The sequence below is a fragment of the Euprymna scolopes genome, chromosome 10, assembly GCF_053919585.1.
Source record: "Euprymna scolopes isolate OS-2025 chromosome 10, ASM5391958v1, whole genome shotgun sequence".
Taxonomy (NCBI): domain Eukaryota; kingdom Metazoa; phylum Mollusca; class Cephalopoda; order Sepiida; family Sepiolidae; genus Euprymna; species Euprymna scolopes.
The window spans coordinates 137,030,494-137,050,493 of NC_136491.1; the positions used below are offsets into that span (position 1 = coordinate 137,030,494).

Below are 20,000 nucleotides of genomic sequence, written 5' to 3' on the forward strand. Positions count from 1 at the left end.
TCACGGCAGCGAAAGACATTATCAAGTAGATCAATACAGAAAACGATGAAACCAGACAAAATAAAAGAAAAAAAGTGGGAAGAGAAAGAGCTACATGGACGACTCAAAAATGACAAGAAAAAAGAATATGGAAAACACATGAACATGGCTAAAAAAAGGCACATGAACAGAAAAATAGTATCTTTACTGACAACTGCACAGAACAATACAGTTAGAACTAACCATATTAAAGCTACAATTGATAAAACACAGGAAAACACTAAATGTAGACTCTATGGACAAAGAGACGAAATGGTAAACCATGTAATAAATGAATGCAGCAAACTAACCCCCAAAGATTACAAGAACAGACGTGACTGCATGGGGAGAGCAGTACACTGAAAACTTTGCAAACGACTACAATTCGAACATGCAGACAAATAGTATAGATACAAACCAGAAAGAGTACTGGAAAACGAAAACCACAAAAGACATGAAAGTAAAAACTCTCTCAAGCAAGGAGACCGGACATGATAATAATTAATTAGAAGGAAATAAACTTACAAATTCTAGATTTTGGCGTCCCAGCAGACCACGTAATTCGAGTTCAGTTTTAAAACTCCACATAAAAATCTAGTCTTTACTTTGAAATGCTTCTTTTTCGGAATTGTTTTGTTTTTAATAAAACATGTTACAATCAAAAAATATTTTTTAGTCTTTACTTTGACATTGTTTATATAAAAACAGCCTTTATTTAAATTTTATTTTAATATCTTAAAAAAAATGTAATCTTTGCATTGAAATGCTTTTATTTAAGTTTACACAAAAACACCGTCTTTATTTTGAAATGTCTAAACAAAAATATTTTGCATTAAAATTATGTTTTTTTTTTTTAGTTTTTACAATGAAATGTTTTTTTCAAAAATTATTTGGATTGATCCGACAACTGTGCTCATCTTGAGTGCCATTTTTACATTGTTTCAGTCGATGCAACCTCCGACCTTCTTAAGGTGTATCTTCTCGAACTCGGGAATTCGGGCGGAATTTCGAACGCAATCCTTTTTTTTTTTTACTTTATGGGATAGCATGCTCTCGACCCGTCAGCCATGATCGGATAGAGGTTCTAAGTAATTCGTAATTGTATTTTTCGGTTGCTCACACTGAGAAAAACCTGTGGAGTAAAATACTTGGAAAGAATCAATTGTAAAAAGTGATATTCTCCTGAAGGTTGAAGGTTCAATTCTCAGTGTAGGCAACCGAGAAAAAAATACAGTCGATAATAATCATAAGAAATAAGAAATTCTACGATAAAAATGCAGACATGAAGTGTGAGTCCCACTTTTAGTTTTGTTAATGGACATTAATTTGAATAATTAAAACAAAAATTCAGTAACAAAATGTTTAGGTGCGTGATTTTCCCATTGCTACTTTAATCGATTGTTTTCACAAAAAAAAAAAGAAAAAAATGCTAAATTTATTTTATTTTATATAATTTATTTTTATTATTTTCTTGAATTTTTTTAGATGAGGATTGATTATTCGTATTATTTTGATGCTTCTAAATACTGTTCTCATCTTGAATGTTATTTTCACAACGTTTCGGTCGATGAAACTTCCGACCTTCTTCAGGTGTATTTTGTCGAACTCTGGTATCTTTGTTAACCCCCCCCCCCTCGCCGCGGAGTAAATAAAGGGTTCCGTTCGAAATTCTGTGCGGATTCCCGAATTTGACAGAAAGAGTTCTGAGTTTGCCAGAGTTGAAATAATGCAGGCGTTTGTTGTTCATTCGCGTCAAAAATAAAATTCCAAACGAAATGTAAATACGGGATGTTATTTTACCTACCCAATTGTAAAAATCAAACAATTTGGTTACATATATATCATACTTACAAACAACATACTTTAATATGCCACAATTTCTGTGGATGTGTAGTAGTAGTAGTAGTAGTAGTAGTAGCAGCAGCAGCAGCAGTAGTAGTAGTAGTAGTAGTAGTAGTTTGATTAGAATCCTTTCAATGCGGAGGGGAAGATCAAAGGTCTAGATGGAACAACACTGAAAGAAGTCATTGAGTTTATGTACCTGGGTAGCAACATAGGTTCCACGGAGAGAGATATCGAAATTCGCAGCTCAAAAGCATGGGCTACATTGGATAAGCTACAGTTAGTATGGACCTTAAGGCTAACTGACGAACTTAAAAAGCAGTTCTTCAGAACAGTGGTGGAGTCTGTCTTTGTTTATAGCATTACAACCTGGACATTCACCAAAACATTGGAAAGAAAGCAGTGTTAAATATATCTTGGCAAACAGCTTTATGGCAATCTACTTGGCACATCTACTATCATCAGGGAGCGACATCTACGATTTGCCGGTCACTGCGAGAGGAGCAGGTAAGAGCTGGTGAGAAATGTATTGTTGTGGACTCCATAGCACGGGCGCACGAGCATAGGACAACCTAGATCTACGTACATTCAGCAAATTGCACATGACACCAACTGTGATCCTGAAGATCTAAAGCAACTGATGGAAGACAAGGAAATCTGGAAAGAGAGAGAGAGAGAGAGAGCGAGAGAGAGAGAGAGAGAGCGAAAGAGAGAGAGAGAGAGAGAGAGAGAGAGAGAGAGAGAGAGAGAGAGAGAGAGAGAGAGTCGTATTTCTCCGGGCAAGGCCGGACATTATGTTGAAATAAAATAAGTGGCTTATTTAACGGGATTCAGGCAGAATAACTCACTTGAGAAAAGTAATGTCTGAAATCATCTGAATGTATACGATCTAACCGTTATCTCTAGTGGATATCTAGTGTTGTTAGCTTCTGGGTGGTCGAATAGTGACCACGTACAAAGAAAAAAATCTAAGATTTCCGGTGAAAATATTCCAGGAGATGGAAACGGGATGCATCTAAAGCGTGACCTCTGTGTATAATACAAGCAGTTGATTCTTCTAAACTATTTTGCCAGTAAAAAAAAAAAAAGAGGAAGATTTTAACGTTGAAAGAAAAAAAAAACTCTGTTAATCGTTTTAAAATTATTTTTGTTTTATTTGGAAAAAGAATTTATTTGTAACTGAACTGACTGAATCGAACAACAATGTTAAACCGAAACAACAATGCTTATTGATAGTTGTTCAGTTGTTAAACACCGACTTTTGTTGCTGGTTGGATATGAATCACAACGACACTAAGCACCTGCAAGATAATCGACCAGCTGGAAGACATATTATGATCAAGACTCTTCCGGAGAAGACAAATGTCATGAATATTTTACCGTTTATTGATGTATTTTCTTACGGAAGTCACCCGGTATAAATCACTTGGTATAAAGAACTAACAAGAACGAAAGATGATTATCGCAAAAACAGGATATGCGTATTGACATTAGTCTTGCAAAGACCAAGGTTGTAGGTAGAAGGAAAATAGTGAGCAGGACGAGAGTTCCACAACCTTGCAGTGCTTGAAAAGAAGCTACTGGAATAGAAAACAGTATTACAATGGGATATTAAAACAGCGAATTGATGAAGATCACTAGACCAAGGAGTCAAACGAGCTGAAACAAAAGAAGCAGGGAATAGATCGGATTATTCTAAAGAGCACGTGTCATGATATTATTTATAAAAAAGACTAAGACTAGTAATATCACATTTGTGTGTGTGCGTGTGTGTGCGTGTATGTGTGAGAGGTTGCAGCGAAGAAGAAAGAGTGAGGTCAATTAAACTTTATCAAGAACCGTAGAATGGAACATAGATTTACCAGCATAAATATGACAACAGTATTTCATGCATAGATTTGTACCGATAAAGAACAGTCCCCAAGTGTGAGAAAGTGTTTCTTCGATAAGCAGAAAGAACTATGGATCCAATATATGAACTTCAAAACAGATTTGATGAGAAAGATTTTTCGTCGAAAGCAGAGCCATTCGTAAGAATCTCAGGAAGAAAAGGGACACGTGTACGATTGAAAGATACAAGCTGAATCTTAACAATATTAAACGAAACAAACCATTTCTTACACTAATCCACAACTGAATCAAGGTAAACGTCTAGATCTTGATCAGCTGCATATTTCAACTGATCCGAGGTAGATGGACAAGAAACAATATCAGAATAGAAGGTGGTTTCATCAGCATACATTACTCAAGATGGAAGGTTTTATTATAAACGAATTTCTACAACTCATGATTAGAGCATCACGATAGATTTTTTCCGATTATTATTATTATTATTATTATTATTATTATTATTATTATTATTATTATTATCGTTACGTTATCCGTCTCTCTCTCTCTCTCTCTCTCTCTCTTTCCAAACCCAAAAGATTGATTTTATATTCTTAATTTTAGTCTTCGTTAATTTTTATCAGCTACCTGCACGCTTGCCATAACAACCCAACCCTATGAGTCAGTTGCAAATGCGACTACCTCACTTCGATTGTGCTAAAGAATGAAATTCAGGGTCATTTTTCGACGTCTGTTCTGCTTCACTTAACAAGCTGAAATCAATTTTTCACATTACCATTGGCGCCTATTGTAATGCTTGTTGAAGATTTACATAACTTCATGTACAACCCGATTGCATTCGTTATAGCAATTATATATCCTCTTGTTAATCCATCGCGCCTCACACTAAAAATGAGTCAGTTTTTGTCGTTCATGTAACCATAATGGCTGAAGAAGTTCTAACAGTTTGGCTATGTTTGTCTGTCTGTTTTCTGCCTCTGTGTGCGCGCGCGTGTGTGTGTCCGTGTGTGTGTGTGTGATTATCGAGATGGTCGATGAAAGAAGTCTCAGAGCCATGCTGTACAAATTACCACCAAAGATTCAAAAACTTGCTCGCCAAGTCGAAACAGTAATTTAAAAAATACAAATCTGTCGTCTTCAATCTGACAGGTATTAATAACAATTTTCTGTATCCCCCCCATATATATATATATATATATATATATGTGTGTGTGTGTGTGTGTGTGTGTGTGTGTGTGTGTGTGTGTGTGTGTGTGTGTGTGCAGAGAAAGAGGAAAATATTTCTGCCAATGGTGATATTTTTTATATTTTTCCACTCAAACTAGGCACATTGTCGCTTGGACGTAAGGGAGTGCAATTTGAGATCGTGTCTAACAAGGGACTATGGAGAGTTGAGCAGCCAGATGTCTGTTCACATCACATTTAAACTTCTTCATGGTTAGCACACTCAGGGTGCAGGAAATAGAGAGGGAATTTCAAAGTCTAGCAGTCCAAGGGAAGAAACTGTAGAAGTTTTTCTGGAATCTAGGGACCTCAATAGTTAAGGGGTGCGATTTTGCTGCCTGTCTTGTTAGTCGGGAGTATGTACGCTGAGGGGGTGCACAAGTGCTATAAAGTGATCAGAGCACATTTTATTTAAAGTACTTGTAAAACAGGCACAGCGATACGGTATTGCAGTGATGGGGCAGAGGCTGGAGCTTGATCTATAGTACGGGTTTTTATTAGATTTAAGACTCTTTCTTGGATCCTGGCATATCAGAGTGAGCCCACATTCTTTACAACAGTCTTGGCAATATCCTCAATGTATTCCAATGTGTTCCAATTTATGTTGCCTGGGAATGTTACGGCGAGGAATTTGAAGAACGAGTTTTCAGGTAAGGTATTATTTGTCTTGGCAATCGTTCATTGAAAAATGTTTTTGTGGTTGTTAAAGAAAAGAAGCCCAGTTTTAGTATTAAACGTCACCATCCGTCTATGGACCCACTCTACTGCAGACTGAAGGTCGTTTTATCTTTGTTCGTTCTTTCCTGATATGTTCAACGGATTTTTTTTTTAACAAATTCAATTTGAATAACATTCGACACAATTTTACCAATTATAGTCTTGTCATACTCCTGATGAAGAACAATTATTTTCACTTGAAGCAATACCCAGAATTATTGGCAAGCCCTTCTGCAGGAAAATGTTCAATCTCTTCTCCATGCTAACAAAGAATATGTTTTTAACAAAGCAAACTTATATATTATTACATATTATTTTTATTATTTTTGGAATCCTTTGAGATGAGGTTTCATAATTTATGTACTCATTCTTTTATGAACTGTTATCAGCATTTTTATAGTTGTTGTTTCACAACGTTACGGCCAACTCATCTTCTGGCCTTCTTCAGGTCATTAACCGTGACAGGAAAGGAATGCTGAGTCTTGTAACTGTATCCCCAGTAATTACTGCCTTCCATAGTTGTTGTTATCTAACCTCGTTTTGACCAACTAAACCTCAGGTCTGCTTTGAGTAGGATTGAAACCGTTATTTTCAAACAATGTTCACATAGAACTGTGGAGACTCAACACTTCTATCCACTTCGAGGCCTGCAAAACATGAGTACGCAAAGTAAACTTATCAATCCTACATGGTTAAGAGGAGCAATTAAATCTGATTGGTTCAACGTAACGAAACAGCTGCTGTAAAAATATATTGAATGTTTGTAATGTTGAAAGAAATAAGAAATAAGATTAATAAAATTTGGAATTTGAATGTAGCTACCTTGTTATCTCTCTCTCCCTCTCTCTCTATGTATGTATATATATATATATATATATATATATATATATATATATATATATATATATATATACATAGAGAGAGAAATTATATATATATATTTTTTTAAATTATTAATTTACATATACGTTGGATGATGGCCTTTTAACACTATCCATTTATATATATATACTAGGAGGTTGTCCGGCTTTGCTCGATCGTAAGATACGCTTAAATATATTTTAATTCATGCAGATTACATACTTATTCTCATAAAGCCAATTCTCTATCGATTATTATATTTAACCTAATAGAAAGTAATGAGATCAAAACTATATATATATATGCGACATACCTGAAAATAAATCCAATTTATATCACATAAGTCGCGCAACATAGTCAACCGTCTTTACAGTGTTCAGCAGATCACGTGAATAGGAACATCGCATTTATAGTTGGTTAGATGACTTATATCATGTCTATTTGGTTAGATGACTTATATCATGTCTATTTGGTTAGATGACTTATATCATGTCTATTTGGCTAGATGGCTTATATCATGTCTATTTGGTTAGATGACTTATATCATGTCTATTTGGCTAGATGGCTTATATCATGTCTATTTGGTTAGATTACTTATATCATGTCTATTTGGTTAGATGACTTATATCATGTCTATTTGGCTAGATGGCTTATATCATGTCTATTTGGTTAGATGACTTATATCATGTCTATTTGGCTAGATGGCTTATATCATGTCTATTTGGCTAGATGACTTATATCATGTCTATTTGGCTAGATGACTTATATCATGTCTATTTGGCTAGATGATTCATATCATGTCTATTTGGTTAGATGACTTATATCATGTCTATTTGGCTAAATGGCTTATATCATGTCTATTTGGTTAGATGACTTATATCATGTCTATTTGGCTAGATGATTTATATCATGTCTATTTGGCTAGATGGCTTATATTATGTCTATTTGGTTAGATGACTTATATCATGTCTATTTGGCTAGATGACTTATGTCTATTTGGCTAGATGGCTTATATCATGTCTATTTGGTTAGATGACTTATATAATGTCTATTTGGCTAGATGGCTTATATCATGTCTATTTGGCTAGATGACTTATATCATGTCTATTTGGTTAGATGACTTATATCATGTCTATTTGGCTAGATGACTTATATCATGTCTATTTGGTTAGAGTACTTATATCATGTCTATTTGGTTAGATGACTTATATCATGTCTATTTGGTTAGATGACTTATATCATGTCTATTTGGCTAGATGACTTATATCATGTCTATTTGGCTAGATGACTTATATCATGTCTATTTGGCTAGATGACTTATATCATGTCTATTTGGTTAGATGACTTATATCATGTCTATTTGGCTAGATTATTCATATCATGTCTATTTGGCTAGATGACTTATATCATGTCTATTTGGTTAGATGACTTATATCATGTCTATTTGGTTAGATGACTTATATAATGTCTATTTGGCTAGATGACTTATATCATGTCTATTTGGCTAGATGACTTATATCATGTCTATTTGGTTAGATGACTTATATCATGTCTTTTTGGTTAGATGACTTATATCATGTCTATTTGGCTAGATGATTCATATCATGTCTATTTGGCTAGATGACTTATATCATGTCTATTTGGTTAGATGACTTATATCATGTCTATTTGGCTAGATGACTTATATCATGTCTATTTGGCTAGATGATTCATATCATGTCTATTTGGCTAGATGACTTATATCATGTCTATTTGGTTAGATGACTTATATCATGTCTATTTGGTTAGATGACTTATATCATGTCTATTTGGCTAGATGACTTATATCATGTCTATTTGGCTAGATGACTTATATCATGTCTATTTGGTTAGATGACTTATATCATGTCTATTTGGTTAGATGACTTATATCATGTCTATTTGGCTAGATGACTTATATCATGTCTATTTGGTTAGATGACTTATATCATGTCTATTTGGTTAGATGACTTATATCATGTCTATTTGGCTAGATGACTTATATCATGTCTATTTGGTTAGATGACTTATATCATGTCTATTTGGCTAGATGACTTATATCATGTCTATTTGGCTAGATGACTTATATCATGTCCATTAAAGGACTATTTACATACATTTCATCCTAATATAATATAACTGTTCAGCTGGCCGCACGATTCGAACCCCTGAACACAAGTCACTTTAAACCCAAATCCGAACACTTTAATCAAGAGGTCAACTTCAACAGCTATGCATCATACCAAAATAAAAAAATTAAAAAAGTTAATAAATCATATTTACGTTATATAACTGTTGAACCGATCGCATAAACACCAGTTTTTATCTGCTTATTCCGGCTTTGCTCTAGTCATTTTAGACTTCTCCTTGCTAATGGACTTAAGTAATAATTATTCAAGGGAGATATGATTGGAGATTGCGCAACTTTTGCTTCCTTATTAATCCTTTGTGCAGGCACCCTTACATAGGGATATTCATTGCCTCTCAAGACTAGAAGGAGGCCAAAACATAAGATTAGAAAGAGAGTATGATGTGACTGAATGGAATTGAAAAAAAGAAATTGCAAAACTTGACAACCACTCGGTAACGGAAGATACAATTTGTATGTCTTCTTTGCGACGGTTAAAAACTAACGTAAACAGATGTGTCACAATCGACGAATACAAATTGCACAGAACAAAGCTAGTGTCAAGGGGAGCTGATCATGACCGATTACATGACATGGGTTTATTTCAAATTGCATTCAGGTCATGACTCGTAAAAAGAAAATAGACGATTCAAACAGAGTTGTATGATTGAATAAATTACAATTCGACTGACTTTCTTGCAGGGAAGTTCTTTGCTCATACAAGCAACTGTAATTTTTTAAATGAGGATTTTTCTCTGCAATTTTTCTTATTGCTTTGCGATTTTGTTTTTATTGACGTTCAGTATTCGACAGTAAGTATTTTTTTCCCTTTTCTTTTCTTTTCTATCCGTGTTACTTCTACGAAGGAGTTTATATTTTTAAACAGAAGTTTGTTGATTTTTGTGTAGTTCAACCTAATTAAAAAAAACAAACAAAAAAACCCCCAAAATCTGTATAATCACATCACGGAACAAAAATGTCATATTCTAAAAATCACGTCAACTGATCAAGTAGTTTTTTTTGTATAGAATTTTTTTTTTTTTTTACAGTTGTTTAGCCATTTACTATTAATTGTAGCCACAACAAGACTGATTTTGATCTCTATTTCTGGAGTTGTTAAGGAGGAGGTAATAATGTACGTACCCGTCACGGAATGCAAATGTTATATTCTAAAAATCATATAAATTGGTTAAGTATTTTATTTTTTTTCTCTAAAAAAAAAACAGTTAAATTTTATAAGAAAGCAAGGACAGTGTGTCTCGTCCCGCCATATTTAATAAATAAATAAATAAATAAATAAAGGGAAACATCTCAATTCGAATTACCGAGACAGAAATAGAGATCAAAATCAGCCTTGTGATGGCTACGAATTACCATTAATCGCTAAAAATCGCAGACAATGATTTTCCCTTCAAAAAATTATTTGACCAATTTACGCGATTGTTGATGGATACGGCATCCAAAAGATTTTTCTCAATTTTTATTTATTTTTAATTATGTTGAATTCTGGATAAGAACCCTTTTGTTTTAAAGTAACATTTTTCTTGGATATTTTTTCTCTGAAAAGACCATTTCTACGAAGGGGACGAAATCTTTTATAAAAAAGGGTTGTTTTTTTTTTTTTGAGATGAGGATTGATTATTCATATTATTTGGATTCTTTGGACTTCTGTTCTCATCTTGAGTGTTATTTTAACAACGTTTCAGTCGATGTAACCTTCGACCTCCTTCTCGTGTATCTTGCGAACGCGGGAATCTTTGTCGAACTCGGGAATCTATATGGAATTTTAAATGGTTCTTTCGGACACAAAGCATAGTGGATAAGGTACTTGGTAAAATTGAGTTGTAAGTTACACTCTTCTGGAGGTTCAAGGTTCAATCCTTAGTGCGGGCTACGTTCAAAAATACAATTTAGAATTACTTAGGACTTCTACCTGGTCATGGCTAACGGAACAAGATCATGCTACCTCCGGAGATTAAATAAAGGGTTCCGTTCGAAATTCTGTGCAGATTCCCAAGTTTGATAGAAAGTTTCCTCATGTGTGACAAGATACACGTGAAGAAGGTCGCAGATTATATCGGTCGACACGTTGTTAAAATCACACTTAAGATTAGAACAGTAGTCCGAAGAATCAAAATAATATGAATGATTTTGTTTTTAAGTAACATTTTTCTTCAAAGTTCTGTGTGTAAAGGATTTCGTAAAATACTGGAATTTCTGGATTAGCTAGGTACGAACAAAAATGGTGGAATAAAGATGGGGGGGGACATAGTTTTGAAATCCGATTTATCATATTTTTTTGCATGTTTTCGACTACTTTTTCATCGTATTTGAAAGATTAAAGAATAAAGTTAATTTCCAAAAGGAAAAAAATATTTGTACACGAGAAAAAAAAGTTATGAAAAATGTTTTCGCGGCGAGCTAACCAATTCACCTAATATCATCGTCTTTTATTTTGTTTTTATTTTATTTTTTTTAGTTGTTGTTTTACGACGTTTCCGTCAATTATCCCTCTGGCCTTCGTCAGGTGGTAACCGCAGTTATCACCTGACGAAGGGCAGAGGAATAGTTGGCCGAAACGTCGTGAAACAACAACTTAAAAAAATGAAGATAAGGATAATAGTCCGCAATAAATAAATGAATAAATAATACTCATCTCAATAATGAATTACAATTAATTAAATAATTCAGCTAAATTTTGAAGTTAAATTCATTGTAAAAAATCCTTTGAAAGATAAACATTAGTTTTTGGGGTCTATTTCAAAGATAATTAGTATTAGGAGTAAAGTCCTAAAATATTGAATTAAATAATTAAAAAAAACACACACACCTTGTTTGTACAAAAAATAGCTTAATTAGTACCCAGCCCCCCCCCCCCAGTGAGAGATTCTCGATTCGTTAAACCGAAAGAAAACAAAGTCCTCGTCACATAGATTACACGGAAGCCTAAAATTTCAGTAAGTCGAAAAGCTGTCTGGAAATGTCAGGTAGTTAAAAGGCGGTAGGGGGTGCTGTTTTTCTTTTTTTCTCTCCTAGTCGTGCATCCGTACATTCCTATAGTGAACGTTTGTCTAATTTTTACCAATATTTAATTTAATTATTTTTCTATGTTCCTGCTTTAGAATTAAAAAAAAAAGTTTTATTTTTCAAGATTATATAAAAATTATGTTACGCCGAAAGTTTCACATTCATGCAAGCAAGAAAAATATTCGAAACCTGTAATAAAAAAAAAAAAATAGAAATATTTTTTGCAATCATAATTTTTTTTGTGTGAAAATATTAAACAATGCTTAATTCAATGATTATATCGGTAGTGCGAGAAATTAATTGTTCTTTTAGTTATATCGAATTCATTAATACAAATTTTAGGGGCTTTTTCAATAATTTTCCTGTCAAAATTATTATTTTTTTAATTGTTACAATTTACGATGCTTTATTTTTAAAAAAAATGCAAAAATAAACCAATGCATTTTTTTTTTACTACTGAAAACTATAATTTTAGTAGAAGTGTTTTTTGTTTAAACAAAAAGGATACATTTCCACTAACATTCAAATAAAAATAATGTGTTCATTATATTCTGTGACCATTATTTGATAAATACTGAAAATTTCATTAAAATTGGTTAATTTTCTGATTTTTGGTGAATAAAGGAAAGGGTCAAAATGTTTATACATTTTGAGCATCGGCTATTAATTTTGCATGTTCCTAGGATTAGCCTAATGAATAATTTCGTGATTTATGAAATAACTGGGCACGCTAAGTTGACTATTCATATGCATACAACTACTTATGCTTAGCTGGAACAATACCAGTCCAAGGACGGGTAAAATTAATTCACTGGACAGAACATTTTTTGGTGCAAGTCCAGAATTCAACCTTACCCCCCACCCTCCAATAAAAATACAGAAAAATCTTTATGATGTAACGTAATGTGATATTCCAAAAATCAAATAAATTGATCAGGTAGTTAATTTTTCTTTAACCAAGGAAATCAAATTTTATAAAGAAGCGAGAACGGTGTGTTTTGATCCGCCATATTTAATAAATAGAGACAATCAAATGAGAACTACCTAGAACAAAATATCAGCGTTGTAAGGTTTACGATATACAAGTAATCACTAAAATCGTAAAACATGACCTTTTTTATATAAAATTTACGTGATTTTTGGAATATGATATTTTTGTTTCTTATTTCCAACTCGCATTTAGGTAAAAATTTACTTTCGTATAAATAATTGAATCCATCTAAAAAGTATCGCAAACGAAAACAAATAAACAACATGTATAAGTTTTTTTTATATAATTCGAAATAATTGTAGAGATGAGTAGAACAAGAGAAGCATGCAGTTCCCCCCCCCCATGAGTGCACATGAACGAGGCATAAAAATGACTAAGTTCAGCATTTGCTGCCAACTACCCCATTTAGCCTCAAAATTCCCCAGGGGAAGTCAAATCATTATATATATATATATATATATATATATATATATATATAAAAACGGTGCAGTTTTAGGCCTTAACATATGTAAATTTGAGTTCTGTGCCATGCAAAAAAAGAAGTAACTAAGTCCATCACCCCTCTCATTTAGCTCCAAAAGTCCCCAAGGCCTTAACATATTTAAATTGGAGTTCAGCACCATGCAAAACTGCTAAATAGACATTCACAGAAAATTTTGGACAAATATGAATAAAATAGTCCCAAAATGGAGTGTTTTTATTAGCCCTAACAGAGCCCCTGAGGCACCCAAGAGTTATCGCGAAGTATAGACAAACAAAGTTATATAAAAATCAGTTAGATACAAATTTTCAGAAAGTGTTATAAAAATCCAAGGCATCAATTTTTATTAATAAGCACAAAAAATGTCAGTTTTAGCTACTTTAACCCAAAAGGCACCCTTGAGGGGGGGGGGGACAACCGGAGTTTCCCCGGAAAATCCGTTCAGTTACTTTTTTATTCATATAATGTTTAATGTTTGTGCAAAATTTCAAAAAATTCCAAGGCGTAGTTATAGAGAAAAGGGCGGATAGACGAACAACCGAACGAACAAAAAGCGGATATACTAAAATCGTGGTGATATTTTAGTAATTCTATATTTTCGTAAACGATTGATGACCTTTTTTGGAGGTTTACAATTGTAAGTGTAAACATAAGAAGAAAAGAGATAAAAGAAAATGTCAAACTTCTTTTTGGATGTGTTTGGTGACGTTTGATGAGAAAAAGAAAAAGAAAAAAAAAACAAAGAAAGGAAAGAAAAACTGAACAAGAAAAAAAAAGGAGGGAATTTGAGGTAACTTACTCATGACGCACAGGTGACTTATAGGTCTGAACAGAAAGGGAGATGACCGATCACCTGAATTCTTAAATACAGGGTATACTGATGAGATTTTCCAGAGTGTTGTAAAGCAATTCTTCTGAAGACAACTCAGCGTTGTAAGTATGGACACTAGTTCTGCTTTTTGAGCACTGTAAGTGGAATGTTGTCAGGGCCAGTTGCTTTACTGGAATCAAGGTTTAAATTTATGTCAAACCAAAGAGATTGGTGTCATAGATCGGAAACAAAATGTAAATATATTTTCTTTAAAAACAAAGTGTGGCGAGTTGTAAACGGTTCATATGATGTATCTTTGCAAATAAACTAATACTGAAACTTAGTTGATATCAAATAAACAAGGCACCATGGTAGTAGAAATAACGACACAAATAAATGCTTTAAAACTGGAACAAGATATTTCGGTGGATTCATTCGACCATATTCATTTAGTAACATGAATGTTATTAAACAGTTGTGGCGTAGTTCCTGGCTTTAGCAGCGGCCATTTTGGCCAACGATAGCGTCTTTGGGTAATGCCAAGAACCATACCAAAAATTAATTAATATATATATATATAAGTAAATTAAAATAAAACAATCCCTACATTTATTTCCACAATATGCCTGAGGATGATAGAAGTACTTCTGTCGAAAGCGCTCGCGATTCTGGATCCAACATATACAATTTCGAGAAAAACACAAAAAGGACTATTCGGAGATTGGAGAAGATAAAAAGGAAAATTGTAAAACAGAATAATTCCGTGCTATTCAATAATATTTGTCTATATATATATATATATATATATATATATATATATATATATATATATATATATATATATATATATACTAAAACCAAAATACTAATCGTAAACACCTCTAACCCACCTAATCACATCAGGAGAAAGAAAAATATTTGGTTTAATCCTCCATTTAGCCTAAATGTCAAGACTAATATACCTAAGGAATTCTTCAACATTGTACAAAACTCTTTCAAATACTCACACAGATATAGTTCTATTTTCAATAAAAACTCAATCAAGATTTCTTATTTAACAATGCCTAATTTAGCACAAAGAATCTTAACATCTAATAACAAAAAAATTAAATCAGCCCACAAAATCCCTTTCCCAATTAAACCCAAAACTAACTGTAATTGTAATAACAAACATCTTTGTCCACTCAATAATGATTGCATTCATAAAGATGTTATATATTCATGCACAATTACTGAGCTCCCACGCAATCCTCCCATAACAGACACTAATATTTCGTCTTCAAGTTATCGTACTTCCCATCCTCCATCTGATATAGTTACTAATCCAATATACCACTCGAGCAGCCCCTCCATCTACAATCATATAACAAGCAAGAATAATAATGATGGTGATGATAATAATAATAATAATAATAATAATAATAATAATAATAATAATAATAATAATAATAATAATATATCCCCTAACAGCCATCCTAACACTAACAACACTCATTATCTCCCCCCCAAAATAGTCCTTGTACAATCATGGCCCCACCCTTTGTTGAACACTATGAACAAAATTCAAACTATTTAACTAATACAAATCAGCAAATTAATATTAATATCAGACCCCGAGCTTTTAATAAAGTACATACATATATCGGCGCTACTTCAACATTAATTAAGAAAAGAATATCAAACCGCATTTCTTCTTTTAACAACCATAATTCTAATAATAACCAAGGAACTTCTCTAACCACGTTAATTAAAAACTTAGCTCTAATATTACCCCTTCTAAATCAAATTGACTATCATAAAAAAGTTAAGTCTCATACTCCAGGCTCCAAGTCATGTCGCCTCTGCACAACCGAAGCTATAACTATAATTATTCCTCTCAAAGTAACAATATAATAAATTCTAAAAACGAACTGATCTCTTTCTGTAAACATTAGTCCAAATTTAATTATGGTAATTTTAAAATTACATAGTTATTACTTTAACCTTTCAGATAGATATATAATTTTTCTTTAACATTATCGCTTTTCTACATACTTTCTTAATACTTTATAACTTAATAATCCTTTATTTTAATGTTTTATTTCTTCTTTGCTTTGCCGGTTTTTTATCTGCAATTTCCGTTTTAGTCTTTAAATATTCCTATCTATCTAATATATCAATCTACCCACACCTTCATATCCTGTATGTATATTTACTTATATTTTACTATATGCATTTACTTACATATTTACTTGCATTATCCGGAATTTGCAGATACTGGCCATCCTCTCCCCTTAGAATCTTTTTATTTTGTTTATTTTATTTTTTATTTTTTATTAATTAATTAATTAATTGATTTATTCCATTTAGTGTATTTTAACAACTCTTGCTGACATTTTCTTAAGTAATAACCTATACATTTCAGTTGACCTATTATTTTTCCCTATATTTTTCGCGCCATTTAACATAATTTGTCTGGGTCATTTTGACATTTGCTTTTCTATTTTATATTTAATTCTATCACCATTTATTTTTTTTCTCTTCTTCTTCACTGATTTTTTTCTCTTCTTCTTCACTGATCTTTCTTAATTACATTTTGTCTCGGCAGCCGTGGCAAACGCATATCTTATTTTTCTTTTATTAATATTATTGGAATTTTTCCTCCTTTTCCTTGTACATATTTGTGAATTATTCCATGGATTTCAGCCTTTTGGATTATTTTGGGCCATCTTCCAATTACGTGATTTACTTGGATTTTGCTTGTGCGAATGGAAATTCAATTAACTTTCTTGGATTTATATTTTTGGATTTTACCGTCATTGGATAATTTACCTTTCACCAGACTATCCAATTCACAGTAATCACGCTTTTCTTCACCATATTCCCTCTGCTTTACTTTTTGTCATCAAGTAAGATCTTTGACTTACTTGCAGTTTCATCAAATACTTTTGTATGCAAAATCCGATCCCACATTTTGCTAATTCCTACCCTCTGATTAGAAGGAAAGTATTTTTTCGAAATTCTGCGGATTAAAGACTATCCACTTATTAAGTGTTTCCTTTTCAGATTAAATATGTTTTTAACTCTTTTTTTTTCAAAGTGTTTTTAACATGTTTTATTAACTATTTACTCTCTCTCTCTCTCTCTCTCTCTCTCTCTCTCTATATATATATATATATATATATATATATATATATATATATATATATATATTAGGTTTTCTGGCGTATATATATCCGATAAAAATGACATTATTTTTGCACAAACCTAATATATATATATATATATATATATATATATATATATATATATATATATATATATATATATATATATATCATGTTATGAAAATATGTGGCAATTAAGTTACCGGATTTTATCTCGGTAAGGAATCATCAAGCTAAAATGCTTTTTAGTCTGAGCATTCCTCATGGGAATGAAACACGAAAGATTTTGTGTATCTTAATTGCCATATATTTTCATAACTTACTATATCTTTATAAGTGTGTATGCATTATGCAGGTCGGCCAAACAACTAAACTAACGTAGAAGATTCACTGAGTTTTAGTAGCATAGATTTACTGCTGTTTTCTTTAATTTTTAACGAATGTTATTCTCTTATTATCCTTTGGCTGCCATCTTGTATACGTACTTTTCTAACGGACACTTTTGTTTGTGTTTTCATCAAGTATGAAACGCTGAGGGAGGGAAGAAGACGAAACCGACCTTATTTTTGTAACAGAATTTTTATAAACAAATTTTTTTTTAAACGATAACAAAGTTCGTCTCTTAAAGAAGTACAAGTATTTAAAAAAAAATTACATGGTAACGCAATATAAATATTAATTTAATTCACGTCAGAACTTGTTTGTTAAATTTACTGACGATCGTTTAGATTCATGTGAATGCCAAGGCAACACACTACAAGTAGAAATAAACAAAAATTATAAATATTCAACAAAAGTCTTTCGATATTCGATACTTTTTAAAACTCATTTTGTTTATATCTTTTATTTATTTACTTTATTAAATCATTCATAACGATTTTATTTTCTGTATAGTGAACAGCATTGCTATTAAATGTGTACGTAATAAATATTAAACTATTTATCTGTCCATTTCAAACAACTCAACATGACTCCGTTGATCAGGGAAACGAAAAGAAAAAACACCCACTTGGAGCGTACCATATCTTCTGTAGATGACCATATTTGATTGCATGAATAGTAAGAATTAATTAACCCAGTTATTGCCCTTGTTACCGGAAATAACCCGAGATAAAAAAAAACAAAAACAAGGACTTACCTCCTTGTGGATTCCTCCGTTCTTATTTAGTCATTGCTAAATCAAGTGCGTAATTTAATTGGCAATTCGAGCCGAGTAATTTACATTTTAGTTGAGAAAAAAGAAACATGCATAAATAGTTTTATAATTAATCAATTGTTCAATTTCCATTAATGATACCGTAATAATATTTTTAAAGGCAAATAACTCCCGCCATCTTTAGAGAGTTCATATTTTTTCGCCAATCTCATCGTCGATTTCATCGTCGATTAGACGATTAGGAGAACTTATAATTAAATTCAAATGGGGGATCCATAAAAGTAAGTGCATTTCGCCCAAAGATTTTGTAAGTAACTGGCTCAAAGTGGTGCTTGTCTATAAATGGGACGAAAAAAAATTTTTACAAGAAAAATCTGAAAAAAATCTTTACGTATATGCATGAAGATGTCATATTCTTTACGTATATGCATGAAGATGCCATATTCCAAAAATCACGTAAATCGATCAAGTAGTTTTTTTTTTAAGAAAATCAAATATTATTACACGTTTTAGCGAAGATTTGCTTCACGCCATCTTGTTTGAGACCTAACAACACTAATGACACCTGGCGGAAATATGGGATCAACAAGGGCAGACAATCGACTTTCTTTATTTTTTTTCTTAAATGTCGAAAACACATTTTTTTTATAATACAAATACAAAATAATAAATTTACTTATTTAATAAATAAATAAATTGACTTCTTTTAATAAAGAGAATGTCGAAAACACTGGGGTCTTTTTTTCGTTTGAAAACAGACTTTAATAAGCGAACATGAAAGAAGTCGTTATGTTAATTTATTATATTGTATTTGTATTATAAAAAAGTGTTTTCGACATTTAAGAAAAAAAAAGTCGATTGTCTGCCCTTGTTGATCCCATATTTCTGCTAGGTGTCGTTAGTGTCGTTAAGTATCAAACAAGATGACGTGAAGCAAATCTTCGCTAAAACGTGTAATAATATTCAATAATATTAAATTATATCAGCCCTTTTAAGGAACTCGGTTTTTATTGTTGAGCAATTTAAAGTTGAAATAAAAAGTCGGTCACATAAGCTCGTATGCGTAGATCCCTGCAACCTCTCTCCCACAGAAGAGAAGTTGCGAACCTGTCTTTGTTTTTATCGTTATTTCCATGGCAGGTGCTCGTCTGAGCTCCAATCCCTCGTCCTCCACTCACAATCTTTCACGAGAAACACCCGTCTGGCTGAAACTACTGCCAATAATTTTCCCCACTCCTTATCTGTGCCTAAATCCAAACGTAGATTCCATGAGCAAAGCTTCTTTCTTAGAACTGCACGCTAGTAGAACTCTCTGCCACTTGCCTGTTTCCCACCTGACTACAACTTGGACGTCTTCAAGTCTAACATAAACAAACTCCTGACAAATCGCCCCCTTAAGTAAGACACTCTATCAAAACCCCCAATACTAATGATTACTACAATACTATCTCATTCATTATTGTACACGCAATAACCCTTATCCCTGAGTGGCCTTCGGGCCTTGATAAGTGGTGACCCCCATGTAAAAAAAAAATAATCATGATTTTATAATCACCAGATCACTATGGCCGGATGTTACTACGTTTAAAAACTAAATGTTAAAATTTCACCGATATTTTTCGAGGTTTGTTCTTTGCTAATGGAGTCAGAGATGGCTTCGTCGCCGGATTTGAATTTCCCGAATCACCCTTCACTGATGATTCCCGAAAGGGTGAAAAACTAGTGTCTGTAG

The 20,000-nt window shown here is 32.6% G+C and overlaps 1 protein-coding gene across 1 annotated transcript in view; it reads left to right on the forward strand.

Moving 5' to 3' along the window:
- The first annotated feature begins 9,259 nt into the window (after positions 1-9,259).
- LOC145286426 (uncharacterized) overlaps positions 9,260-20,000 on the forward strand; it is a 33,883-nt gene continuing 23,142 nt past the window's right edge. Inside the window, exon 1 of the mRNA XM_080135345.1 lies at positions 9,260-9,468. Coding sequence (XP_079991471.1) covers positions 9,398-9,468 — 71 coding nt within the window. The 5' untranslated portion in view covers positions 9,260-9,397. The remainder of the gene's footprint in view (positions 9,469-20,000) is intronic.